The sequence below is a fragment of the Alligator mississippiensis genome, chromosome 3 (genome assembly GCF_030867095.1).
Source record: "Alligator mississippiensis isolate rAllMis1 chromosome 3, rAllMis1, whole genome shotgun sequence".
Lineage (NCBI taxonomy): Eukaryota > Metazoa > Chordata > Crocodylia > Alligatoridae > Alligator > Alligator mississippiensis.
The window spans coordinates 188794845-188821403 of record NC_081826.1 but is presented as its reverse complement, the minus strand read 5'-3'; the positions used below and the strand labels follow the sequence as shown (position 1 = coordinate 188821403).

General features: G+C 44.0%; 1 protein-coding gene across 5 annotated transcripts in view; it reads left to right on the top strand.

Annotated features, from left to right (window-relative positions):
* Window positions 1–26559, top strand: part of UHRF2 (ubiquitin like with PHD and ring finger domains 2) — a 164013-nt gene that overhangs the window by 132728 nt on the left and 4726 nt on the right. For 4 of the 5 annotated variants that reach the window (XM_019478011.2, XM_006268899.4, XM_019478014.2 and 1 more), the window contains 5 exons: window positions 5803–5909; window positions 17699–17861; window positions 18472–18609; window positions 19141–19264; window positions 19662–19825. In XM_019478011.2, the coding sequence (XP_019333556.1) occupies window positions 5803–5909; window positions 17699–17861; window positions 18472–18609; window positions 19141–19264; window positions 19662–19825 (696 nt within the window). The remainder of the gene's footprint in view (window positions 1–5802; window positions 5910–17698; window positions 17862–18471; window positions 18610–19140; window positions 19265–19661; window positions 19826–26559) is intronic. The other variant, XM_019478012.2, reaches the window with a different exon arrangement.

Below are 26559 nucleotides of genomic sequence, written 5' to 3'. Positions count from 1 at the left end.
GGGCTGCTCTGGGCTCTTCTCAGCGGGGGCTGGGCAGGTGGCAGTGGTGCTGAGAGGGGGGCTATAGAGGGGGTTGCAGCCACCCCAAATTTCACTGTAGCCCCACTCCCAGTGCCGCCACCATCCACCCGGCACTGCCCTGGCTCTTCATGGCACCTGGGGGGAGGCAGGGTTTGAGTCAGGGCTGCACTGGGTTGGCAGTGACAGAACTGGAAGTGAGGCTACGGTGAAATCTGGGGTGGTTGTAGCCCTTTCCGTAGCCTCCGTCCCAGCGCCACCACCCTCTCTGAGCAAAGCCCCCACTGAGAAGAGCCCAGTGCAGCCCTAGATCCATCCCACAGCTGCAGCCTGTCAGTGCCACCCCACGCAGATCCAGGGGCACCTCCCCCCCACTCCATGTCCTCCCAGGGGGCACACAGTGTCGGAAGCCGCCCCTTCCCCCTCTTCCCCCCCCGACAAGCTGCAACTCCGTCCCGCATCCGCCCTGCCCTGGCTGGGCAGTGCCTGCCTCTGCCCCCTTCCTCCCTCACCGTGGGTGGCGTTGATCTGCCCCCACACCCCTCCCTCCCCTCTCCCCTTCCACTACAACAGGCTTACCAGTTGAATGCAGCTGTATTGGAAATCGGGTTGGTATCAGCTGATATGCCTCCTTAAATATCAGCTATTGGTATCGGCCCCCAAAATCTCTATTGGTACACCCCTACACTGGGGGCTGCAGGGCTGATTTGTGGCATGCGTGCCAAAAAAGGTTGGCCCCAGTTCCCCAGGAGATGGACTGTCAATCAGCCTATGGTCAAAATCCCTTTTATAAGAGGTTGTGAAGAAAACTAGATGGAGAGGTTATCTTTCTATCATGGATGAGATCCTGACTGAGAAAAAAATTAAAGGAATAAACATTCAGTACTTAGTACTGAGATGCCCCAAATATCCGTTCTAAGACTGAAATTCTTCAAAATATTTATTAATTATAGTTTGTGGTCGACTAAACTATAACTTGTGTTTGGGCTAAAGTATGTGTTGTGAAAGGGCACACCTTTGGAAGTTTTCAAATTAAAGAGATGGATAATTCACTACTTTTCTTAGTAGTTTTTTTCCATTGGTTAATCACCCACAGGATTAAATGAATGCCATATTTCTAATTTGAATATGTATTGCTTTAACTTCTAGCTGTTTGTTCTTGCTATGCTCCTCTGCCTCCTTTCTCTGTGCCACCACCACCACCCCCCTTCCTCCCCCCCCCCCCCCCCCCGGTGCTGCCCAGCTTGGCTGACACAGGCAGACAGGAATGGAGAGCTGTGTCGTACCAGAGGTGGGGCTGTGGCCTTTGCAGCCCTGTGGAGCTGTGGTGGGGACTGTTCCTGCCACCTGCCCTCTCCCCCCCACAGATAGACTTCGGCTTGCGTGGGAGGCTCAGTTCTGCCCCCTCACTGCATGCCAGGTGGGCAGGTGGGGCTCTGTCCTCTGGTGGCACCACAAGGGATGCTAGGCAGAAACAGTCCTGCCCACCCAGCACCACAGGGTTGGACTCCATCTCCCAGGCTGTTGCACAGTGCCAGGTGGGCAGGGATGCTTCTGCCCAGCATCCCTCTCCATGCCAAAAGAGACTGGAGCTGCCACCTGTGGGCTCGCAGATTGATTCTATCTGGCCTATGGGTGGCAGCGGCTCTGGCTCCAACCTTTGCCGGCACTGCAGGCCGGATACAATCAATTGGTGGGCCAGACGTGGCCCACAGGCTATATTTTGCCCACACCTGATGTTGGGACTGTTAGGACGGTACAAACCATGAAATTGCATGAGGCATTACAGTTACACTACATAGTTTCCTGGTAAAGAGTAGTGGCCTAAAACTGAAGTCTGCTCCTGACCAAGTATCTGGCTCACCAGAGGCATGCAAAGAAATGAAAACATCTTTCTGCCATCATGTTTCTATATATTTAGCAACTGCATTAGCTTTTTTTTGCTGCAGCATTTCACTTGGAGCTCATATTCAGTTACTTGTCTGCTGTGATCCCTAAATCATTACTTTCCAGGATGCAACCACCCATTCTGTATGTGTATGGCTTATGTTCCTATAGCTGCATAGCTTTGCATTTGAGTATTAAAATGCATTTTGCTTGAATGGATCCACTACAGAGCAATGCAGAGTATTTCAGTAGATGCACCTTGTCAAGTCATGTCCTTATTATTTTCTGTTGCTTAACAGACTATCATCTGTAGAATTCACTGGCAGTGATTTTATATTAATTTCCAGATCATTGATGGAAGTTAAAGGTACATAAGAACTCTTGACCTCCCTTTAGCGTTTAAGATATTGTAGCCATGGCCCTTTTTATTCAGTGGGTCTAATTTTGTCCATCTGTCCTCAAATGGAAATCTTTCCATGTCTCTAGTAAACAATTTCACCCATTTTTGGAATCCTTTTCCTTTTTCCTTCAATAAATCTTTGTCTTGAGATGTGATGAATGAAATAAACAGAATATTTTTAAGGTGAGGATATGCCATGGATTTATGTAACTTGGTGTTTTCCATCCCATGTTTTTACTTTGTACTACTTTTTTTTGCTACTGTTAAGGAAGTATTTTGTTTACAGTTGCAGTTTTTTTTCTTTAGTTTGCATAGGGAAAACTTAACGTGATCTATAACTAACTACATACCCTTGTGTAACCCTGAGAATCCTTCTCTCATGACATTATTCTTGTTCTGCTATTACTAACTGCGATTACCAAGGATTATCATAATTTAACAACATTAGTCTTGCAATGCATTTTTTCCACTTCTGTTGTGATACCGAATAGTCAGTGGTGATAAGAAATTCACTATTAAATTATACCCGTGTGTTTAGATTTTTGGTCTGAAAATCGTTAGTGAAAATTACCTCTTTAAGAATTGATCCCGTAGCATTGTTTCATCCCTTGTGAAAGGTTCATATTTTGAAAAGAAAGCTTTTATTAAATGTATCTTTATATTGTTAAAAATGTGTGGATATAATTTTTCATTGGTATTGTGTATCCTTTAAGATTTTTTTTTTTTAAGAAAGTAATGTATGAGCTTAAGTGTGTGTATATTTCCTTTATTTTTTAAGGTTTGTGTCAGTACAGTATTTAGATCACTGTCACTTCAGTGAGACAAAATTCCTTGTTAGAAAATAAATGGTACATCTAACATCTCTCCTAACTATAAAGTTGGTCAAATAAGTAATATTGCCTTACCTTACAAATCTAGCTTTGTGAATGTGCTCTGGATCATCACAGCTACAGCTGTGCAACTTCAGTACCATATTCATTCCAGAATTTACCTGCAAACTGTATGGCTCCACACTTGATTGTAAGAGGTCCTCTGAGTTCTCAACAAGTAAAATTGTTTGAGGGAAGAGAAGGGGAGAAGATAGAAGAACTTTTTAAAATACAACTTCATCAAAAAAAAAGCCCAAATCATAAACTTAGAGCTCTAAACACCTCTTATTTTGTACTTTGAGTTTTGGGCGCACCTACTGAAGAGCAACTACCCATACAAATATAGTGATTAAATATACTGTTTTCTTACACAAGTGATAGTGCTAATCTACATCTTCTGCCAGTTATAATGCTGTTTCTTTTTTTATACTACAACAGTGAAGTTAGTGGAATTTACAAGTAGTCCCTAGACATTTAAAAGTTGTCCACTCTTCAAAATAAGTCTACCACCAGTTGTCTTTTAGTCCAGTCTATATTTTTTAAGGGTTGTAATGACAGAATGATTCTTAAACTGGTACTTTAGCACTAGTGGTATGCAGGGTGATATCTTGTTGTATGCAGATGTATTACCAGAATAGGGGTCACTTATAACTATGCTGATTTAAAGGTACTGTACTGGTATGTCTAAATAACTTTGATTCCTTTATACACTGTGGTAGCTCTTAAAATTGGGAATCTCAGTATTAATAAAATGAGAACTTTTTTTTTTAACAGATATGGGCAGTAGGTCCTTTTTTGCATTTTTAATCCTGTAATGCTGGGTGCATTCTGTTAAAATGTGATATGCCCCTAAAACAAGTAAAACACAGTTGGATCTTGTAGTCATTCATACTGGACCATGTTGAAACTGCATTCCTGAACTGTGCTTTTACTGCACTAACAGCAGCCATTTTTTTTATCTACAATACAAAAGTAAACAGCATTTTAACTGTTGTGGGTCATAAGCTGTTTAAAAAAAATCAGTATTTTATGTAGAGTAAAAGATAGCAAATAAATTAAATAAAATAATTTAATCTTGACACTTTCTAGTTAAGAAATATTAAAATAAAAATAAAAAGCTGCCTCCAGTTGATCCAGTAATGACATTTTATGGATACTTATGTATGTCAGTCACTCAAAAATCCATTGTTTCTTAGATCTGTGGTCAGCAGTATTATGGCATTATTCTTGCTAAGACTTTAAGGCTCTTAGATCATATACACTAATTATTTTATTTATTAATTTATTAGTAAAATTCAATGAGGCCTCACCTAAAATGGTTCAGGTTTAATTCAGTAAAGGCTGGAACTGCTTTAAGATCCTTGAGCAGAATTTGTTCTATCAATACAAAACATTCATATGTGAAATACAATACAAAGGTATACTACTACATTTAAAATTAATAAAATTGAAAAAAAATAGTCTGTCACTCTCTTGGGCACTACTTGTATGAATATTTCCTAGTCCGAAATAACCTGTCCACCAAAGGCCACTAACATAATTCAAAGCACCAAAACATTTTGATCTCATCTCAGGTCTTTTGCTTTCGGTCAAACAAGGCAAAGGCTTACATTTTTAATTACTTCATGTACATCCTTCTAAACTTTCAATACTCCAACTACAGGATATTAAACATATGGCAGTCCATTATTACATGATATTTTAATTTCCCCCAAAGTAGTAGTAGTAGTAGAAGTAGTAGAGAGAGAACATCTGCCCTGAGGAGCTAAATTCAGGCATGGCACTAAAACTAACTTTGAGAAAAGAGAAGAGGAAGAGAGACAGTGCTATAGTTATACAACTACTTTATAATAGCTTACATATTACTGTTTTGGTTCCTTTAGCCTATGTTATAAAAATGCTTTTGGAGAGGGCCCATATACTGTTTAAGTGGACGCCAATAAATGTGCCCATTTGTATAATGGTAGCATGGTATAAAGATAGCAGTCTTTAAGAGTTTTATGAAAGAAATATTTATGAATGTTACAGCATTTAATATAGCCGAAAGTACGTTTTAGAGATTATCTAAGTTAATGAAGCTCTGTTACCAACCTCATTCAAATGTGCGCTGGAACATTCTGGACCTGATCCAGCAATGCAAGTATATCTGCTTAAATGCTTTGCCAGATTAATATCTTGCAGAATTGAGTCCTAAATCAGTTACAATATTTATATTTTTTGCAAATACATTTTATATTTTGCAATTTATATTGCAATTTATATTTTGCAAATACATCTCCTATGAAACTAATCTCATGAAGCTGGAATATTTAAATGCTGTAATTTAGATACGTCTATTCTTCCATCTCCAAGCAATATTACGTTTCTTAAAAAAACAAAACAAAAAAACGAGTCCACTTTTTAGAAGGTAAGAGGTTTTGTGTTTTATGATCAGTTCCCAATGAGTACAGAATGTAGAAACAAGTAGTTTCCTGTTGACATAATTTTCTATATATAGAGCTGTTCTGAGATGGAGTACACAGTGGGCTTCAGGCAGTTTTTCTGAGCAAATAGGACTAATAATGCAGTGGTTTCTCGGGTCCAATACTTGAATTTGAAATGTTAAAACAAGATACTCTTCTCACACAGGACAGAGGCGATGAGTTTACTTACACTGGAAGTGGTGGTAGAGATCTTTCTGGTAATAAAAGGATTGGAGAACATTCATTTGATCAAACATTAACACACATGAACAGGTAAGTTTTGAAGATTCAACATATTCTCAGAACTGAAGAGTATTGATTTTAAACTAACTTTTCACTGGGTTCTTTATATTATACACACCGCTATTGTAAACAGTCGTACTTCCTGCTATTCACTAGCATTTTATCAAGAGCCTGGTATGTTGATTAAAAACAGGACTGACAACTGAAAAAATATATTGGTATATTATAGGTAGGGACCTACTTAATTGGGAGGGGAGGGGGTACCCCCTGATTTCATAGGCAGAATGTGGGCCCAAACAGCCATTTTGCAGGCAAAGTGTGGCGGGGCTACCTCACACCTCTGGTTGAGGGGGGGCATTGGCTCTGCCCCTCACCGCTGATTGGCTGCGAGGGCTGCCTATCACGTGGCCCTGCCCCTTGCCACTGATTGGCTGCAAGAGCTGTCTGTCATGCAGCTCCACTTCTTATGGCGCCACATGATGGGCAATCCTCACAGCCAACAATTGCAAGGTGCGGAGGGTGGCAGCCATCTTGTCTACAGCCCTTTGAACAGGCAGTCCCCCCTTGTCCACCCTGATTGGCTGCCACAGTGCAGTGAGGACTGCTGGCTCCCTCTGAGAAGCCAACATTTTGGTTTATTTTTCCCCAGTGGATTTCGCAGGCATCCCCTGGATTTCACAGAACTCACAAAATTACAAATTTGGTAGGTCCCAAATTATAGGTGAGGCCAGTCTATTGTCCAACACTTTCCATTAGAACTGGGGTGGTTAACTTGTGGCATGTGTGCCACAAGTAGCATGGTCAGCTTCTGTGTGTAGTGCACAGTGGACCAAGGAGGGGGCAGACAGCAAGGCACCAGATGGAGCAGGAAGCAGGGCAGCAGACTGGGCAGGGAGCAAAAATCTGAGAATCAGATCAGACAGGGGAAGGGGATCTTATTGGCACTTGGAGAGAGTGCAGAACTAATATATGGAATGTCTGCCAAAAAGTTTCGTTCCCACTGCATTGGAAAACCCTGTTTTCAGTTGCTTATAACTTTTATTAGACTTTAATCGTACAGGCTAAAATTTTCCCTATTGGGAGTCTGCTTCAAGGTTATCTTGTTCTTGTGATCGTTGTCGATGGTCCTTTGATACAAGGATGACAGTCATCCAGTAAGTAAATAGGGAAGTCATCAAGTCCGTAGATGAGTGAAGAGGACAATTGGCGATCGACATGTTTGACTGCAGATGTGGAAAATAATTCCAGGAGCAAGGAGCTGGTCCTGGTCATGTCAGGTCACAGCTCTTTCCCTTAGTTTCTCTGTCTCGTCTATCTGCCTTGATAGTGAAGCAAATTTGCTCCAAATGATCAACACCTTGTTGTACGTGACAGCACCATTGGGCATGATTCAGTTCTTGAGTTTCCCAGGCATTGATGTTAATATTGCATTTCTTCAGGTTGACCTTCAAGGTATCCATTAATTTCTTCTTTTGCCCACCTCTAGAGCAGTAACCATTGGTGAGTTGGGAGTATAGAACCTGTTTTGGGAGCCAGTTGCCAGGCATACTTATGACATGTCCTGCCCAGTGCAGCCGATACCTTGTAAAAATGGCTTCAATGCTGGTGGTGTTTGCTTGAGCCAGAAAGCTGCCATTTGTTCTTTTCTTCTTCCAGTTCATATGGAGTATTTTCCAAAGATGTTGCTGACGGTAACGTTCCAAAGCTTTTGGGTGTTTTCAGTGTCATCCAAGTTTCACACCCATACAATAGGATAGGGATGACAAAAGCCTCGTAGACAAAAAGTTTGGTTTGGGTTCTGTTGTCAAGATCACTAAATATGCAATTTCAGAGATGTGCAAAAGCAGCTCTGACAGATTTCATCCGGTGTTGAATATTGTTGTCCATGTTTACTTTTTGGAAAAAATGATTACTCAGACAGGGGAAATGCTGAACATTCTGCAAGGATCGCCATCTAATCGTCATATGTGGAGGAGCAGCTGGTTGGTTTGTGGTAGGTTGGTAAAGTATCTTGGTTTTCATGAAGTTGACAGCGAGTCCAAGCATTTCATACACTTCACAAGAGTGACCTGTAGCTCTTAAATTGAGTCGGCACACAACACAATTGTCAGCGTGTTGAAGATCAATAATGGAGATATTTGTTATCCTGCATTTGGAATGTAACGGTTGATGTTAAAAAATTCATGTTCATGATACTGGATGCTGACTCCAAATGGAAATCTGTCAGCAGTGAGATGCAGAATAGCTGTTATATAGATGGAAAAGAACGTTGGTCCAATCATGCATCCTTGCTTGACAGTTCTAAAAGTGAAGGGGTCTAGTTCTGATGATGGTAACACCATTTTGGTGGGCATCCATATCTCGTAAGGCTCTTCCACAGGGCCATTTGGTTGGATGGATCTAAGATCAGTGAAAGTCACGTAAAGATCTCTGTGGCACTAGCAGCAGCACCTCTTCTGCAGCTGTCTAGTAGGGCTGTGAGAAACGGCTGTGTTTCGATTTGGTTTCAGATTTGACTGTTTCGGAGGACAGTGACTTGTTTCAGTGTTTCAGATCACTGTCCTGTTTAGTTTCAGCTGAATCTGTTTCGGAGATTTGGCTCTGCCAAACCTCCTCCAAATCTGTTTCAAACAGGCTGCAAGGGAAGCTTCACACAGCCCTACCCAGCTGGCCGGGGCTTGGGGCCAGGGGCTTGGGGCCCAAGCGGGGAGCGGGACTGGGCTGTGGGTGGTTTGTCTGGGGGTGGGGGAGGGCCGCTGCCCTCCATGCAGGCAAGGAGATCCCTGCGCAGATCTCTGATCTCTGTCATGCCGGATCACAGGGCAGGGAAGCAGCACAGAACGGTGAGCAAGCCTGCTGGTCCTTGCTGTGGTACTCAGCTCTGCAGGGAGCAGAGATCCGCGCCGGGGGTCTACTTGTCGCCACTGCCTGCCCCATACTGCCCTGGTGATGTGGGGCTGAGTGGCGTGGGCAGCGGCGGCGAGGAGACCCCAGCATGGGTCTCTGCTCCCTGTGGAGCCAGGTTGCTTGGCAAGGATTCTCCAGTCCCCAGTTTGATTCCCCAGCTCTCCGATCATTCCCCAAACTCTTCCTGGGGGGTGTGGGCCCCCGGATCTGTGCGCCGGGTTTTAGCAGGCTGCTGCTGCAGGCATGGGCCAGCAGCAGCACTACAATCTTCCCGGTGCTTGCCATGGACTGTGCCAAGTGGCTGCTGCTGGCTCCAGCCTTTGGCAACAGCCTGCTAAAACCCCATGTGCAGATTAGTGGCCTATACCCCCTGGGAAGAGCTGGGGGAATGATCAGAGAGCTGGGGTATCGACCTGGGAGTTAGATATCAAAATCAAAGCAGTCCTTCTTCCCCCCGACCCCCTTTCCCCGCCCCTCTTCTTAGTTTTTGTTTCCCTGCAAGCTCGGCTCTGGAACATTTCCAGAACATTTCGGACCCTTCCAATTCATTTCAGAGCTGTTTCAGAGCCTTCAGTTTCGATTCAGATTTGGTGTTTCAGGCGCCAAAACAGACCAACACACCTCTGAAACGAAATGGCTGCCGAAATTTTGTCCAGCCCTACTGTCTAGCAACAAAATTCATCTCTGTTGTACCTCTGAGTGGTCTGAAGCCATATTGGGACTCAGTTAGAATCTTCTTAGGAGGAAAGCGAGTCTGTTGATGGGAACGTGGGGAAGGATCTTCCTAAGTATGGACAGGAGTGCAGTACTACAATAATTGCTGCAATCCAATTTATCTACTTTCTTGAATATGGTAACAGTTCTGGCATCTCTCAAGTCACTGGGAATCTGTCCATGTTTCCAAATTTTCATGGTAATGATGTATAGTTGATGAGAGAGCCTTTTCCCACCTTGCTTATAAATTGCAGCTGGTATTCTGTCAGGACCACATGCTTTGTTGTTCTTCGTCTGCTTAACCCCTTTCAGAGCCTCTCTAAGTTGTCAGATCTGCAGGTAGTCCTCTGATGGTGTTGTCTTTAACGTTAGAATCTTGGTTCACGAGCTCTTTAAAGTGCTCCCTCCACTGAGAGTTGATGGTGGAACTATCTTTGAAGACGGTTGTTCTATCCTTGGACCTCACAGGGATGTCTCCTTGTCTGCTTGGCCCATATGTACCTTTGGTTACGCTGAAGAAGCTATTCATATTGTGGCTATCAGCAAATTTTTTAATCTTTCACTTTGTCTTCTCATCACTTTTTTTCTTTTACTCTTGGATTTAGCTATGGATCTTGGCTTTAACCTGGCAATAAATGTCTTGCTTGTTTTTGGAGTTGATGTCAGTCTGCCAAACTTTGAAGGCTCTCCTTTTTCTTGTCAGTGAGAGCTTGAATTTCCCTGTCATTCTCATCCAAACAGTCCTGATGTTTCTTTGTGGAGAAATGTAGAGATTCTTTGCACACTTCATGGATGCCTTTCTTGAGGCTCTCCAAGTGATCAATGATGTTGAGATCATCAGAGAGGTTGGTGAGTTCCTCACTGAGGTGCTGCTGGAGATTCTCACTTTTATTAAGGTCTTTCAAGCACTTGGTCTTGAATATCTTTGCTTTTTTGTTTACCATGTTTTGGGGTGATGGAATGGATGATGGAACGTATCAAATGATGATCCATCCAGCAGTCATCTGCACTGATCATTAGGAACCTATTGAAATTGTGGCAGAAGTACACAGTGCATCAGCTCCTTTAATGCTGCTCATTTCATTGGGCCCTACTCCTCTCCCCCTGCCCCAGTTGGTGGAGGGGCCCGCCACTCGCTGCTGATTGCCTGGGAGGAAAAAACGCAATTTTAAATATACTGTGGTTTTTGCCTCCCGGCCAATCAGCAGTTAGTGGCGGGGCTGCCAGGGCTTTTCCACCAATCAGCAGTAGGAGGCAAAAACCATGCCATATTTAAAACCATAGTTTTTGCCTCCTGGGTGAGCAGCAGGGCTGTCCAGGTCCTGCAGCAATCAGGGGCAGGGGATTGCATAGCAAAAAGTGCAGCATTAAAGGAGCCTCTACAACATTTTGAATGGAAATGCAGATGATCTTTGATTATCTACAGGGTCCTGTCCAGCCCCTAACAATCCATGAATTAGAAGTTTGGGTAGTCACATACTTTTGATCATAATTATCTTTTGCAGACCCCCTGGAGTCTGTGGACCACAGGTTGTAAAACCACTGCTCTATAGTATCCATTTCTGCCACTGTCTGAGACATAATATTGGTCTACATAGACCATTGGTCTGATTCAGTATGGCCCTTTTTTTGTTCTTAGTGTTCATTTTTAAAGTGCCTGATTTGAGAGACCTGGTGCCTGATTTACAGAAATGCTTTTCACTCACAGCTGAGGTCCGTGAAAGATCGGTTTGGAACATGAACACTGCTATACTCCTTTAAAGAAATCAAAGGCTAGACTTCTCTAATAGGGCATGTACCATTTGTTAATGCTCGTGACAATTTTTGTCTTATTTGTGCCTCTGTTTCCCATGCAGACTATGTGTAATACCAGTAACACCTATTCTCAACACAGGGATGTTCTCAAGATATATTTTTTTCTTTTATGATTAATATACTTAGAGTACCATAGAAAAAGTGAATGGGGAAACTGATAATTCTGTATACATTGGGTGGTTTAGATGACGTCCAGTAAATAGTGGATGAATCCACATTTTAAATTATGATAATTTAAATAGAATAGCTGTTGGGTCAGTGATCACTGTTTATCCTCGTATTGAATTGCAAGGGTCTTGTGGAAATAATAGTATGTCATTATCTGGAATCCTGGTTTTCTTTGTTTAAAAATCGCAAATTCATTGATGTAAAACTCAAATTCTGTGTTTAAAAACCCAAAATCCATTATTAAAATGAAACACCATTATATGTATAGGTATCAATTGAACACAATGTTTTATTGATATATTTACAACTTTGAAGCAATTTGGAAGCCTACCAGTGCCTCAGTCACTATAATGAAATAAAATACATACTAAATACCTAGAAATTTTGGTAATTGTTTTTGGGTTTTTCATCACGGAAAATCAGAGCTCTCCCCATGCCCCTTTGCTCAGCAGGACACAGGTTCAGGCCTCTCACTCCCAAGCCATAGAGCCCCTTCTGGCCCTCCTGCAATTCAACAAGGAGAAATGCAAAGTGCTGCACCTAGGGAGGAAAAATGTCCAGCACACCTACTGCCTAGGAAATGACCTGCTTGGTGGCACGGAAGCGGACAGGGATCTTGGAGTCCTAGTGGACTCCAAGATGAACATGAGTTGTCAGTGTGACAAAGTCATCAGGAAAGCTAATGGCACTTTATCGTTCATCAGCAGATGCATGACGAACAGATCCAAGGAGATGATACTGCCCCTCTATCGGGCGTTGGTCAGACCGCAGTTGAAATACTGCGTGCAGTTTTGGGCGCCGCACTTCAAGAGGGATGCGAGGACCTGGAGAGGGTCCAGAGAAGGGCCACTCGTATGGTTAAGGGCTTGAAGGCCAAGCCGTATGAGGAGAGACTAGGGCACCTGGACCTGTTCAGCCTCCGCAAGAGAAGGTTGAGAGGCGACCTTGTGGCTGCCTGTAAGTTCATCATGGGGGCACAGAAGGGAATTGGTGAGGCTTTACTCACCAAGGCGCCCCTGGGGGTTACAAGAAATAATGGTCACAAGCTAGCAGAGAGCAGATTTAGACTAGACATTAGGAAGAACTTCTTCACAGTTCGAGTGGCCAAGGTCTGGAATGGGCTCCCAAGGGAGGTGGTGCTCTCCCCTACCCTGGGGGTCTTCAAGAGGAGGTTATATAGGCATCTAGCTGGGGTCATCTAGACCCAGCACTCTTTCCTGCCTATGCAGAGGGTCAGACTTGATGATCTATTGAGGTCCCTTCCGACCCTAACATCTATGAATCTATGGTGTCTCTCACTCCTCGCCTACAGCCCCCTGCCCTCCCCAGCCCTGGCAAATGGGGGGCCCCCAGCTGCCAGAGCTGTGGAGCCAGGGACTTGGGTCTGCAGTCCCCTTTCCCCTGCAGCAGCACCCGAGCCCTGGCTGCTGCAATGGAGCGGAGCACGGAGCCCAAATCCCCCTCCCCCATGGATGGCATAGCTGTAGCGGAGCCCCTGGTGGCGGGGGAGGGGGGTGCAGGCTGCCCACTCTGGGTTTGGGCTCCCCATCCTGCTGCCCTCCCCCTGTGGCTGCTGTGGCCCAGTGGTCAGGATCTGGCACAGCAGGGAGTGAGGAGAAGCTCCTTGCTGCTGTGAGCCCCATGCTGCTCTGGTGAGGTACCTTCTGTCTACCCAGCAGCAGCAAGAGGTATAACCCTGCACTGCTGCCCCTGCTGCTGCTGGGTGGGCAGGGGGTGCTTCGCCAGGGTGGCATAGGGCTTGCAGTGGCAAGAAGCTTCCCTTCCTGGCCCTGCTTTGCTCTGCCTCACTGGATCCTGCCTGCTGGGCTATAGAGGCCCCAGGGGGGAAGGCAGTAGGGTGGAAAACCTGAGTCTGCAGCAGGTAGCCCACCCAGCACACAGATCTGGAGGTCATGTTCCCTTCCTCCCCACACAGGAGTGCACACAGTGGTGGAGAGCCAGCCCCTGCTGCCCCCCAGATTAGCCACCAATGGCCCTGCCCCACTCCATGCCCAGACCCTGTGGGCAGATGTAGCCCTAGGTCCCAAGCCCCATGCACTGCCCAGCTGGGCAGCAGCCTCAGCCCCAGCCCTGCCCAACTCATTCCCTTCCTATGGGAGGGCCTCAATCCCTTGTCCCTGTCCCTCCCTGCAAAAGCTGCTCTCCAGGCTGCCTGGCAGCTATGTGCGTGTGTACATGCACACATGATGGTGCCCCCTGCCTGCCTGCTCTCCTCCTGCTCTCCCAGCCCCTTGCAGGCTGGAACCTTGCCAGCCTGCAGAAAGCTCTCTGCAAAAGTGGAAAATCCACGTGTTTCTCTGTTAAAATGATAAATCCATGTTTTTCATAGTTAAAAGGGAAAATCTGCATTTTTTCCCCCCATTGGAAATGGAAAACCTGGATCCCAGGTGACTGTATAAGTAAAGACTATCAAATGCATTGCATAAGGCAGTCAAATTATGAGTGCACAGGCAGCCTTAATTCTGGCATTTACCAACTTTTGAATGCTTAACTTTACAGTCTTACAGTACTTTCTAGGTAATTATTACCATATTTACTCACATACCCCACATACCATTTTCCCAAAGATTAGTCATCTGAAATTAGGAAGCATGTTTTAATTAAGGAAACCAATTTCCACACAGGAACAGAGGCATGGGGACACAGTAATGCCTACCAAGGACAGTGCTGCCTTTCCATCCTGGCTACGTATAGAAGGGGTGGAGTTTCATTCCCTGTCGCTCATTCTCTTTGCAAACTCCAAAGAGTAAATTCTGTCCCTGTTCCAAGCTGTAGTGGGCCAGTTGGGGGCACTCCTGTGCTGAGTCACCTGCCTCACTGTGCCCAACCAGAAACCAAGTCTTGAGTGCATCCCCTGGGGCACCTATGTCAGGCCAACCCCCTTCCTGGAGCACACCAACAAGCCTGGGGTAACCGCTGCCACCACCTGGGGTCTGGTCTTTGTTTGGGCCCTGTCCCCCCTGGGGTACACAGGCCTTGTAGACCTTGAGGGTGCTTGACCCACTGCGAAATCTTGGGTGGGTTTAGTGTGTTTGACCTACTCTAAACCTACTTCCTTTAACCCAGGGGAGGGCAGTTATTTCGGGCGGAGGGCTGCTTACTGACTGTTGGCAAGCCATCGAGGGCTGCATGACAGGCAGCCAGGGGCAGATAAATATTAATTTTCTAAAATTTTTAGGGGCCCCATGGGCTGGATAGAATGGTTTGGTGGGCCGCATTTTGCCCACCCCTGCTTTAACCTGAAGCACAGAAAGTAGCTTCCCTTAGTCAGCTGAGCAAAGGGAGCATAAAGTCATGCCCAATCCCTCTCAAGCATGTACCACAAAGCTTGCTATAGTGGATAGCTTTATTTGGGTAGAAAGGGTAGGCTTGGGGAGGGATAAAAGTCAGAGAATTATTGAAAGCATAACCCTGAGCAAACAGAACTGGCCTGATAGCCATTTAGTATGCTTCTAAACTACTGTAAGCTACCTTTCTAGTTAAGTTTCTGGTAGTTTACTCACTTCAGCATCTCGGAAGTGACAGAGTTGCAGAGGTTCAAGTTGCTGCGTAAAAGACCCAACATGTCTCCCCCTCTTCCTGGAGAGCCTGTCTCTTAAATAGTCCTCCTGACCTCACTTCTAGACCCAATCAGAGGAGGTGTTGTTTGATGCTGACCAGCCAGTTTGAATAGTATCACACCTTGACCTGGACTCAAGCCCCTGCCCCTATGTCATGAGGTCAGAGCTCAAAATAATAGAAGCTAGGTATACCCTCTTACCTGATCCAGGTCACGTATGCTGTAATCCGGGGCAACCAGATTGACAGACAGGTGAGGAGACCAAGACAAAGAAAAGGAAATAAAACAAACAAAAAGCAGGAATCTGGAAGATGATTCTTCCACACATGCTGCCTGCATTCAGTCATAACTGGAAATATCTTTTTCTTAATCCAGCTTTCCCAATACAAGGTGCATGTCTTATTTGGGGTAAGTGGCATGTGAGAAAATATGCTGTGTACTTGCCTGTCTATACATATTTATACACTGCACGCACAAACACCGTTCACAGTGTGTAAGTGTACTAAAACATTATTTACAGCCTTTTTACAGGGTGGAATTGGAACTCTGGTCAGGTCAGTTAGTATTTGAAATTAGTTCGTTGATATTGGCTGTAGCAGATACAGAGTTCAGCCTTTCTCATTAAGGCAAATTAGGGACCGAGTGGGCATGATGAACTAAAATATTTAAACTGTCCTCGTGTATGACAGTGCTGCTGACTTAAAATGGTCAGTCAGAAATTTTGGTGGTGACAGAATAAATGCCAGTAGTTTGAAAGTGATGTATATATTTTTAGTACTTTCAAAATTCTTTTGAGTTCGTAACCATTATATACAGATTTTTACATAAGAAGCAAAGTTCTGCTTGCCCCAGCCAGCATAGGAGAACAACAAAGGAATGTCTTTGACAGTTGGTTATTATTGTTGGGCATGAGAGCAATTCTGTTTTTAGCTCTCCTCAGGTGTATCATTAAACATTGCAGATGTATTGTTCCTTAGCAGCACTTTTTTCCAGTAGCCTTTTACATCTTCACTAAGATTCAGTGTGAAGATCTCTGATGATATTTGAATTGTCCATCCAAGAAAATTATTGGACATGCAGCCTAGCCTGTCATTCTAACCAACAGTATTCCTTCTTTTGATGATGCCCCAGCATGAAGAAATGGCATTTACACATTTAGTCCATACCCCAGGATATTCATCAACATGGTGGTGGTTTGTACAACCTCACGAAGAAGGAATTTAATCTCTCCCTGTATTATCGCATATACGTATAGTTCCACACAGAAATAATGCAGATTTTCACAGATTATGGTTGCATTTCATAATGTTCAAAAACAGTCGTTTTTAGTAATGTTTTTGAAACAAGTTTAGGAATTTGTGTGTCAACAAAAAAAATAAAAAGATTGAGAGAAAGAAATAGATGTAAGTTAGTCATCTCACTGGCCATTTGTTATATATGTGGAGTTGTTATATTTGTAGAGTTGTAGAGTATATATGTTTTTATGTGTGGTGTCTGGCATGTTTTGTACAGGTCTCTCTTGCTGGAAGTTTGGCCCCACGGATTAGACATGGTTTAGCTGCAGTGGCTTGCAGTACTGACAGATTTCAATCTTTATGTTTAAGGTCCAGTTACTCAAAAATAATGTAGAACAGGCAACAAAGACATTTCAAGACTCTTGTTAAGAACAACATTCCAATCGAGTTATGCTGTCAAATGTTAACATCAAAGTGTGAATGAAGGTATAGAGAAATTTCCAGATTCGTTCAGTGTCTATAAAGGTACAATGTTCTGGGCTATTTAATTGGATCACATAAATTGATGCTATTACATTGACTTAAGGGGAGCTAAACAGCTTACATCAACTTGAAGATCTGGCCCTATATGCTTCTCTGGATCATAGAATAGAATTTCTTTAAGAAATCCTCAGACTGTGATTAATCCTTCTGGGATTTATTTTCTACAGAGTCTCACCTTGAGATAATACACATCTTTTAAGAACTATTCCTAGATAATTTAGAGAATATTCAGAGAGTTGTTCGTAGATTAATAGATTTTTAAGGCCAAAAGGGACCATTACTGTTGTCTGACTTTCTTTATGACACAGGCCATAGAATTTCACCTCACCTAAATAAGATCCTCCTTCCCTCAGTTCTGATTGTCAATTTATCACTATTGATATGAAAGTATTTTTCTATTAAAATTGTATATTTTAAAATAATGATTCAGTTCCTAAAATTTCTGTTTTCAAAGGAGTTTAGAAAACCTGATAATCTGGAGTAGTGAGAAAAGAACTTCACATTTACTATTATTCTATAATTCCTTCCATATTACTTGAAAAATCACTGTTCTGAAAATGTAAAATGTTAATCATTTCATGGGCCATACAAGGGATTAACTTATTTTACCTGTTAGTGTTCCAGAGGTTTTTACTTGAACATGTAAGTGTCCCATTGTTTCGGTCACTTAAGACAGAACTGTTATGGGTGTTAAAAACAGCACCTTAGGGAAGACTTCATTAGACTTCTGGTTCTCTACCTCTCTGCTGGTTGGTGAAAGTATATTGTCAGGCAAGGCAAATAAAGTGTGATCTGGTCACATTTGTTATATTCCATGAAGCAGTATATTATATGAAGACTTTTAAATGTGTTTTTAGGGCACTGGCCCTTAATTGTGATGCCCCATTGGATGACAAAAATGGAGCAGAGTCTAAAAATTGGAGAGCTGGGAAGCCTGTTAGAGTGGTGCGCAGTTCAAAAGGACGAAGGATCAGCAAGTATGCCCCAGAGGAGGGCAACAGATATGATGGCATTTACAAGGTACGCAGACTTTTGCTGCCTAATTTATTGCATTTTTAGAAAATGTTTTTTTGATTCTATCAAACGTTTCATAGCAATACTTATGAAATAAGCAAGTATACGCAATATTTATTATTAAACTGGCAGAAATAATCCTGTTTCGGTAAAGGCTTTTTAACTTGGCTTATTCACTGGTGAAGATCATTTGAAATTAAAAGTATTCAAGCAATAGTGCTAGAACACAGTACGTAACAGGAGAGAGAAGATATTCTCACTGAGTCATATTCACCCCAAGTAATCCATTTCTTTCCCCTACCTTACCTCTTTTCAAACACTTAAGACTTCTTTGCATCTGGAATAAGGATATATACATCTTTGACTACGTGGAGGGAAGAAAAGATTTTAAATTGTAGTGTGTGTACCATGATTCAATACTGATTTCTTCTGTTTGATGCATACAAAATATGACTGCTTGCATGTGTTGATGATTAATGGTAAAATATTGAATACCCAGTGCTGACAAAGTTTGCTTGAATTGATTTGGGGACTGAACATGATGCATTTTTACAAACCATGCTAATTTGTTGGAGGAAAAAAATCATAAAATAGTCTTGGAACTGTTGTAATTTAGGTGGTGAAATACTGGCCAGAAATTGGAAAATGTGGATTCTTAGTTTGGCGCTATCTTCTGAGAAGAGATGATCTGGAACCTGCACCTTGGACCTCAGAAGGAATAGAACGGTCAAAGAAACTGGGTCTGAGTGTACAGGTTAGAATTTAAATTCATGGTCTTGTTTTAATGCCGAACTAAAATAAATTGAGTCTAACTTGAATATTTATAAACTAAGAAGTCAGTTAACATCCAGACTGACCTTCAGCAGCTAAGGATTGCAGAATCCCTGAGAGAGAGAACTCAGTTCACATGAGTAATTTTGCATCTCCCAATCAATCCTGAAGCTGGGAAGTGTTTGAATCTCTATTGCCTTTCTAGGTGGATCTTTCTTTCCTTGGATGAGTTGTTTTCCACAGTGGCGGGATTCTTAATCTTGTCCCTGTGATTGTAGAGGTTGGAAAGCGATAGCTATGGGGTCCTTTACATCAAAATGACTCCGATTCAGGCCTTTACGCTTTAATTCCAGTTGCCTGAAAGTAGTTTATAACTTACCCATTTATGAGATTCCTTTGAAACAATTTAATTGTGTAGTTTTTGTTGTTTGTTTTCATTTAGAAATAAGAGTCTGCCACTTCATCATATTCCAGTGGAGTATGTTTTAATTTAAAAATACTTTTCCATGTTTAGTATCCAGAAGGTTATCTGGAAGCCATGGCAAGTAAAGAGAAGAAAGATAAGGTTAAGAAACAAACTGTGAAACAGGAGCCAACTAGACAGAGCAATGGAAACCAGAAGAGGACAATTGATGATGGTATGTCCTTGTACTTCTTGACATTAGCCAGAGTTCTGCCAACTTGTAGAAATTTAAGTAAAAAAGAAGTAAACAATAAGGAAAGCTGGAAGTCCTTTGAAATGCAGTGTGAAATGTGAAAAGATTCGTTCTTATAGGATTCTGTTTACTGAGGGGAAAAAGAAAACAACAAAAGATATTATGTCATTTTTTTTCTTAATTTTCTTTTAATTCCAGCAGTTTCTGTATTAAATGTTTACATGCAGCCTCCTGATGCAGTCCAGAACAAAGCTGAACAATAAGAGAATTTATTATAGTTTACTATACAAATACGATTCTAGTTTGAGATTCATTTGTGTTTCTTTAGCAGTTCAGCCAAATGTTCTGATATTCCTATGTTTGGTGGTAATATCTTAAGCAGGGATAGAAGAGTCTACAAATGCATCCAAAGCCATGAGAATGGGGGACGGAGGAAAAGGAGAAGCTTTTCAGATAACCCAGCAACAACAGTGGCTGATTAGAGAAGACTGTATGAACCAGAAATTGTGGGATGAAGTGCTTGCTTCTCTTAAAGAAGGACCAGTAAGTTTGTAGCTTGCTTATATTTTATATTTTTGATATTCCTCTAAGGAGGCTGGAGAAAAAATACGAGGTTTCAGGAAAACCTAATCTTGTTGAACACAACACTACCACTCTAGTTATTGTAAGTTATTGTAATCTTTCTTGATTTCAAATAAACAAACAGACTTGTTCTGATGCCTTAGATCACATCAGTGAGGATTTTAGCCTATGCAGTTTGGGAGACATTTTACGTAACTCTTTTGGTAGACCCCCGACTCCATGCAGCGCCCAACAACTAGGGAGCTGACGATCCAATTGCTTAGGGATCCCATTGCTCAGGGAGCAAACACCAGCACACACTGCTAGCCAACAGCTTTATTCAGAATGGAGACAGCTTCGGGCGAGCTCCCAAAGAAACTGGGGAGCAGCAATGAACATTAGTTTTTTTCCATATTTATACACCTTGGTTTATAGTCATTAACATTTACTCCACCTTTGTCCCTCCTTTGTTCCACCCGTATTCCCTCCTATCTGAAGTTCTGCCTTTGTTTACTGTTTACTTCATTAGCATGGAATTGCCTATGCATTTCATTCATTTACATGTCTCTTTGCTATGAGCGCATTCGTAAGACGGTGAATCCGGCTTCTTTCAGTCAGTTGCTGTTTCTTGCTGACTCCTTCGTCTCCAAGGTCTTGCTTCTGCTTTATCTCCTGACGATAGCTGGTGGGCTGCATCCTGTTCTCCCTACACAATACGTTATATATCCTACACACTACCACATTGTTAGGAAACTACTTGCCTAAGCATCTCGCAATGTTAATTTAATATCTAATTCTGCCTTGTGGTTAGTAGCTTTGCTGAAGCCACAGATTAAAGCCTTTATTCAGCTGCAAATCCAGTGCTCCCCAAGATCCAAATATTGTCACCCTAACACCTTTCTCATTTTTAACATATCTGTGGTAACATAAATGTTCCCAATGAAGGAGATGGAGATAGAAATGGCATTACTTTTTTACAGTAATATTTTTTATGTCCTTTGGTGGAATATCAATATGAGAAGTAAGACACAAAACAGTCCTATTCACTGCTCTTGTTTCTTCTTTAAGTAATTGCTGGCAAAGGTATTTTGTTAACTCAGAAAAAGATACTCCTGGGGGAGGACTAGCTTGGGGTGTCACATTCAGAAACTTGGGTACCAAATAAAACTTTGCACACACACACCCACAGTTCTGAGACAGAAATGTAGAAAGCCATCTTTATTTTCATAAAGTCCTGTGGCTTTTACCCGTAAAAAAAAATCCTATTCACGATTAGCAGCAGCAAGATAACTCCCAAAGATAAATAGGCATGTACGTTAAGTACACACAGTATGGTTCAGACAGTTTTGGAGATGCACCAAGCACATATTGGATTGAAGGAGACCAGAGACTAATAAATATTCAATAAAGATAGTATCCCTTCAACAGGGTAAGTACAAAAATAACACCCCCTTCTTTGCTGTACCTGAACGTAGGTTAATCGGCATGACATTGCAGGTGCTGGTTACTTTTACTAGTTTTAAGATGCACAACGGAGAAGTTAAAGAGACTTGGCAAAGGTCAATAGGGACAGCAAACAAGTCAGTCTGCAAGTCTGTGCCGCCTCCCTCTATCGAGGGGAGCCTTCAAGGTAGGGGTGGGCAAAATACGGCCTGTGGGCCAGATCCAGCCCGTGGAGGATCTTTCTCCAGCCCACGGTGGGTCCGTTGGTCCCGCCTGGCCTCAGTGCTGTCTGGTTCATGGTGCATCCTGCCACCACCTGGGCATGCAGCAGGGCTGGGGCAGCTCCGCAGCTGAATTGCCTTTCTAGGCAGCCCAGGTGGCAGCAGCTCCTTCCAACTGCTGCTGCTGTTGGCCCCAGACCTATGGTACCAGTAGGAAACCGTGCGCCCAGCCCTGACCCCAGCTTGCCCCACACCTGCTCCAAACTCATCCTGGCAGAGCAGACCAGCTCTGGACCAGCTGGAACCCACATGCACAGCCCCAACCCTGGCCTGCCCCATGCCTGCTCTGGACTCGCCCATCCATGGTGAGCAGCAGTGGCGGCAGCCAAGCAAAAGGGTAGTATCCCTTAGGGAGCAGGCGAGAGAGGTACAGGAGGTGGCAAGGCTTCAAACAATCCTCAGCCATGAGTTCATTGATTCAGTGCTGGAAGAGACCTCTAGGACTGCAGAGGAAGCACTACCAGAGGTGGTGCTGGAACAGGAAGAGGACATGGACTCCCAGGAAACTGGAAGCTTGTGACCTCTGGCATCAAGCAGAGAAATTTTAATTCTCACATGCAGCAGTTTGCATGCTGAATAGATATGGAGACCTAGCAACAGAGGAGAAGTAGCACGTTCCATCAGCAGAAGAGACCAGACCATGCCAGGCCTCCCCAAGGTTGGGAGGATCAAGACCACTGCCACCAAGGGGAAGCAACAAGTGGTGGTAGTCGGCAGACCCCTTCTGCAGGGGATGGAGGCATCCATCTGCCAGCCTGACCTGTCGTTTCCAGAGGAATGCTGTTTGCCCAGATCCAAGATGTTACAGAGGGATCACCAAGACTCATCTGGCCCTCTGACTACTAGCCCATGTTGCTTGTCCATGTGGGCACCAATGATACTGCCCAGAGGGGACTCTGAGCAGATCGAAAGTGACTACAGGGCTCTGGGTACAAGGGTGAAGGGGACAGGGTCTCAGGTGGTGTTCTCCTCAAACCTTTTGATCAGGGGGGAAGGGTTTGGGCAGGAGCGGACACATCTTGTAGATCAATGCGTGGCTGTGCAAATGGTGGCACAAGAAGGGCTTTGGCTTCTTCAACCATGCTTGTTCCAAGAAGAAGGATTGCTAGGAAGGGATGGGATGCACCTGCCAAAGAGAGGAAAGAGAATCTTTGCAAATGGGTTTGCTGACCTAGTGGGGAGGGCTTTAATCTAGGATCACTGGGAGATGGAGACCAAGGCCCTGAGGTAAGTGGGGAAGTGGGTGACCTGAAGGAAGTGCAAGCAGGAGGAAGTGACAGAGGTGGCCTTCTCATTCTTCTTGAGAAAGTAAGATAATGGGCTAATTACCTCGTATCTGTATGCAAATGCACAGAGCCTGGGAAACAAGCAGGAAGTATTAGAAAGCTTTGCACAGTTACAGAACTGTGACATGATTGGAATAACAGAGACTTGGTGGGATAACTCACATGACTGGAGCACTGTCATGGATGGATACAAACTGTTCAGGAAGGACAGGGTGGGGAAAAGAGGAGGAGGAGTTGAACTGTATGTAAAAGAGCTGTATGATTGTTTAGAGCTCCAGGCTGAAACTGGAGCCCTAGTTCTCATGGGGGACTTAAATCACCCTGACATCTTCTGGGAGAGCAATACAGCAGTGCACGGGCGATCTAAGAAGTTTTTGGAGCATGTTAGAGACAACTTCCTAGTGCAGTGTTGGAGAGGCCAACTAGGGGCCATGCTCTTCATCTGCTGCTCAGAAACAAGGAAGAATTGGTGGGGAATGTAGAAGTGGATGGCAATTTGGGCAGATGCAGCCATGAGATGATTGATTTCATGATCCTGATGAAAGGAATAAAGGAGAGCAGCAGAGTAAGGACCCTGGACTTCAGAAAAGAAGACTTTGACTGACTCAGGGAACCAGTGAGCAGAATCCCTTGGGAGGCCAGTCTGAAGTAGGGAAACAGTCCAGGAGAGCTGGCTGTACGTTAAAGAAACCTTACTTAGGGTGTGAGAACAAACCATCCTGATATACAGGAAGACTAGCAAGTATGACAGAAGACCACCTTGGCTTAACTCTTCAGTGAGCTAAATCACAAAAAAAAAAGCCTATAAGAAGTGCAAACTTGGACAAACTACTAGGGGGGAGCTTAAAACTACTGCTCGGGCATGCAGGGGATGATATCAGGAAAGCCAAAGCACGGTTGGAGTTGCAGCTAGCAAGGGATGTGAAGGATAACAAGGTGTAACTTGTAGAAATAAGGGTTTCTACAAGTATGTAAACAACAAAAGGAAGATCAAGTAAAGTGTGGGTCCCTTAATGAGAGAGGCAACCTAGTGACAGATGATGCAGAAAAGGCTGAAATAATGCTTTTTTTTTTACCTCGGTCTTTGCAAGCAAGTTCAGCTACCAGACTACTGCATCTGGCAGCAGTTTGGGGACGAGGTGAGCAGCTGGTAGTAGTGAAAGAACAGGCTAAGGACTATTTAGAAAAACTGTACAAGTACAACTCCATGGGGCCAGACAATGCACTTGAGTGCTGAGGGTGTTGGCCGATGTGATTGCAGAACTGTTGGTCATTATGTTTGAAAACTCATGACAATAAGGAGAGGTCCTGGGCATTTGGAAAAGGGCAAATATAGTACCCATCTTTGAGTAAAGAAAGAAGAATCTGCAGAACTACAGACTGGTCAGCCTCACAGTCCTTGGAAAATCATGGAACAGGTCTCCAAGGAATCCATTTTGAAGCGCTTGGAGAAGAAGGTGATTAGGAACTAAGTCACAAAAAGGAAGCTTATAAGTGGAAACTTGGACAAATAACTAGTAAGGAGTAGAAGAGCATTGCTTGGGCATGCAGGGATGCAGTCAGGAAGGCCAAAACGCAACTGGAGTTGTAGCTAGCAAGGGAGGTGAAGGGTAACAAGAAAGGTTTCTACAAGTATGTCAGTAGCAAGAGGAGGATCAGGGAAAATGTGGGTTGCTTACTGAATGGGGGAAGCAACCTTGTGACAGAAGATTCAGAAAAGGCTGAAATGCTCAATACCTTCTTCGCCTTAGTCTTCACAGGCAAGGTCAGCTCCCAGACTACTGCGACATGCAGCACAGTTGGAGGAGGAGTTGAGCAGCCAACGGTGACAGAAGAACAGATTAAAGACTATTTAGAAAACCTGAACATATAGAACTCCATGGGGCCAGATGGGATGCACCCAAGGAGTTGGCTAATGAAACTGTAGATCCGCTGGCCACAGTCTTTGAAAACTTAAGGCTATTAAGAGAGGTCCCAAATGCTTGGAAAAGGAAAAACATAGTGTCCATATTTAAGAAAGGGAAGAAGGAGGATCCTACAAACCAGTCAACCTCACCTCAATTCCTGGAAAAATCATGGAGCACATCCTCAAGGAATCCATTTCTAACACTTGGAGGAGAAGAAGGTGGTTAGGAACCATCAGCATGGATTCACCAATGGACAGGGACCAACCTGATTGCCTTCTCTGGTGACATGACTGGCTCTGTGGATGTGGGAAGAGAGAGCAGTGGATGTGATCTATCTTGACTTCAGCAAAGCTTTAGATATGGTCTCCCACAACATTCTTGCAGGCAAGCTAAGGAAGCCTGGGTTGGAGGAATGGACTGTAAGGTGGATAGAAAACTGGCTGGATTGTTGGGTTCAAAGTGTAGTAAATCAATGGCTCGCTGTCTAGTTGGCAGCCAGTATCAAGTGGAGTGCCCCAGCGGTCTGTCCTGGGGCTTTTGTTCAATATCTTCATCTGTGATCTGGAAGATGAGATGGAGTGCACCCGTATAAAGTTTGTGGGTGACACCAGGCAGGGTGGAGTAGCAGATACACTGAAGGGGTAGGGCTAGGATTCAGAGAGACTGAGACAAATCGAAGGATTGGACCAAAAGAAATCTCATGAGGTTCAACAAAGACAAGTGTAGAGTCCTGCACTTAAGATGGAACAATCCCATGTACCAGTAGAGGCAGGGGGCTGACTGGCTGGGCAGCAGCTATACAGAAAAGGACCTGGGGGTTACAGTGGACAATAAGCTCGTGCATCAGCAGATGCATGACAAATAGGTCCAGGGAGGTGATACTTCCCCTCTATCGGGCGCTGGTCAGACCGCAGTTGGAGTACTGCGTGCAATTCTGGGCGCCACACTTCAAGAAGGATGCGGATAACCTGGAGAGGGTACAGCGAAGGGCAACTCGTATGGTCAAGGGCCTGCAGACCAAGCCCTACGAGGAGAGACTAGAGAAACTGGACCTTTTCAGCCTCCGCAAGAGAAGGTTGAGAGGCGACCTTGTAGCTGCCTATAAGTTCATCACGGCGGCACAGAAGGGAATTGGTGAGTATTTATTCACCAAGGCGCCCCCGGGGGTTACAAGAAACAATGGCCACAAGCTAGTAGAGAGCAGATTTAGACTGGACATAAGGAAGAACTTCTTCACAGTTCGAGTGGCCAAGGTCTGGAACGGGCTCCCAAGGGAGGTGGTGCTCTCCCCTACCCTGGGGGTCTTCAAGAGGAGGTTAGACGAGTATCTAGCTGGGGTCATCTAGACCCAGCACTCTTTCCTGCTTATGCAGGGGGTCGGACTTGATGATCTATTGAGGTCCCTTCCGACCCTAACATCTGTGAATCTATGAAAGCTGACTATGAGCTAGGAGTGTGCCCTTGTCACCAAAAAGGCTAACAGCATACTGGATTGCATTAGTAGGAGCATTGCCAGCAGGTCAAGGGAAGCGATTATTCCCCTCTATTTAGCACTGGGAGGCCACATCTGGAGTACTGTGTCTAGTTTTGGGCCCCCACTACAGAAAGGATGTGGACAAATTGGAAAGAATCCAGTGGAGGGCAACGGAAATGATTCAGGGGCACAAAACTTCTGAGGAGAGACTGAGGGAACTGGGGTTATTTAGTCTGAAGCAGAGAAGACTGAGTGGGGATTTAATAACAGCCTTCAACTACCTGAAGAGTGGTTATAAAGAGGATGGAGCTAGACTGTTTTCAGT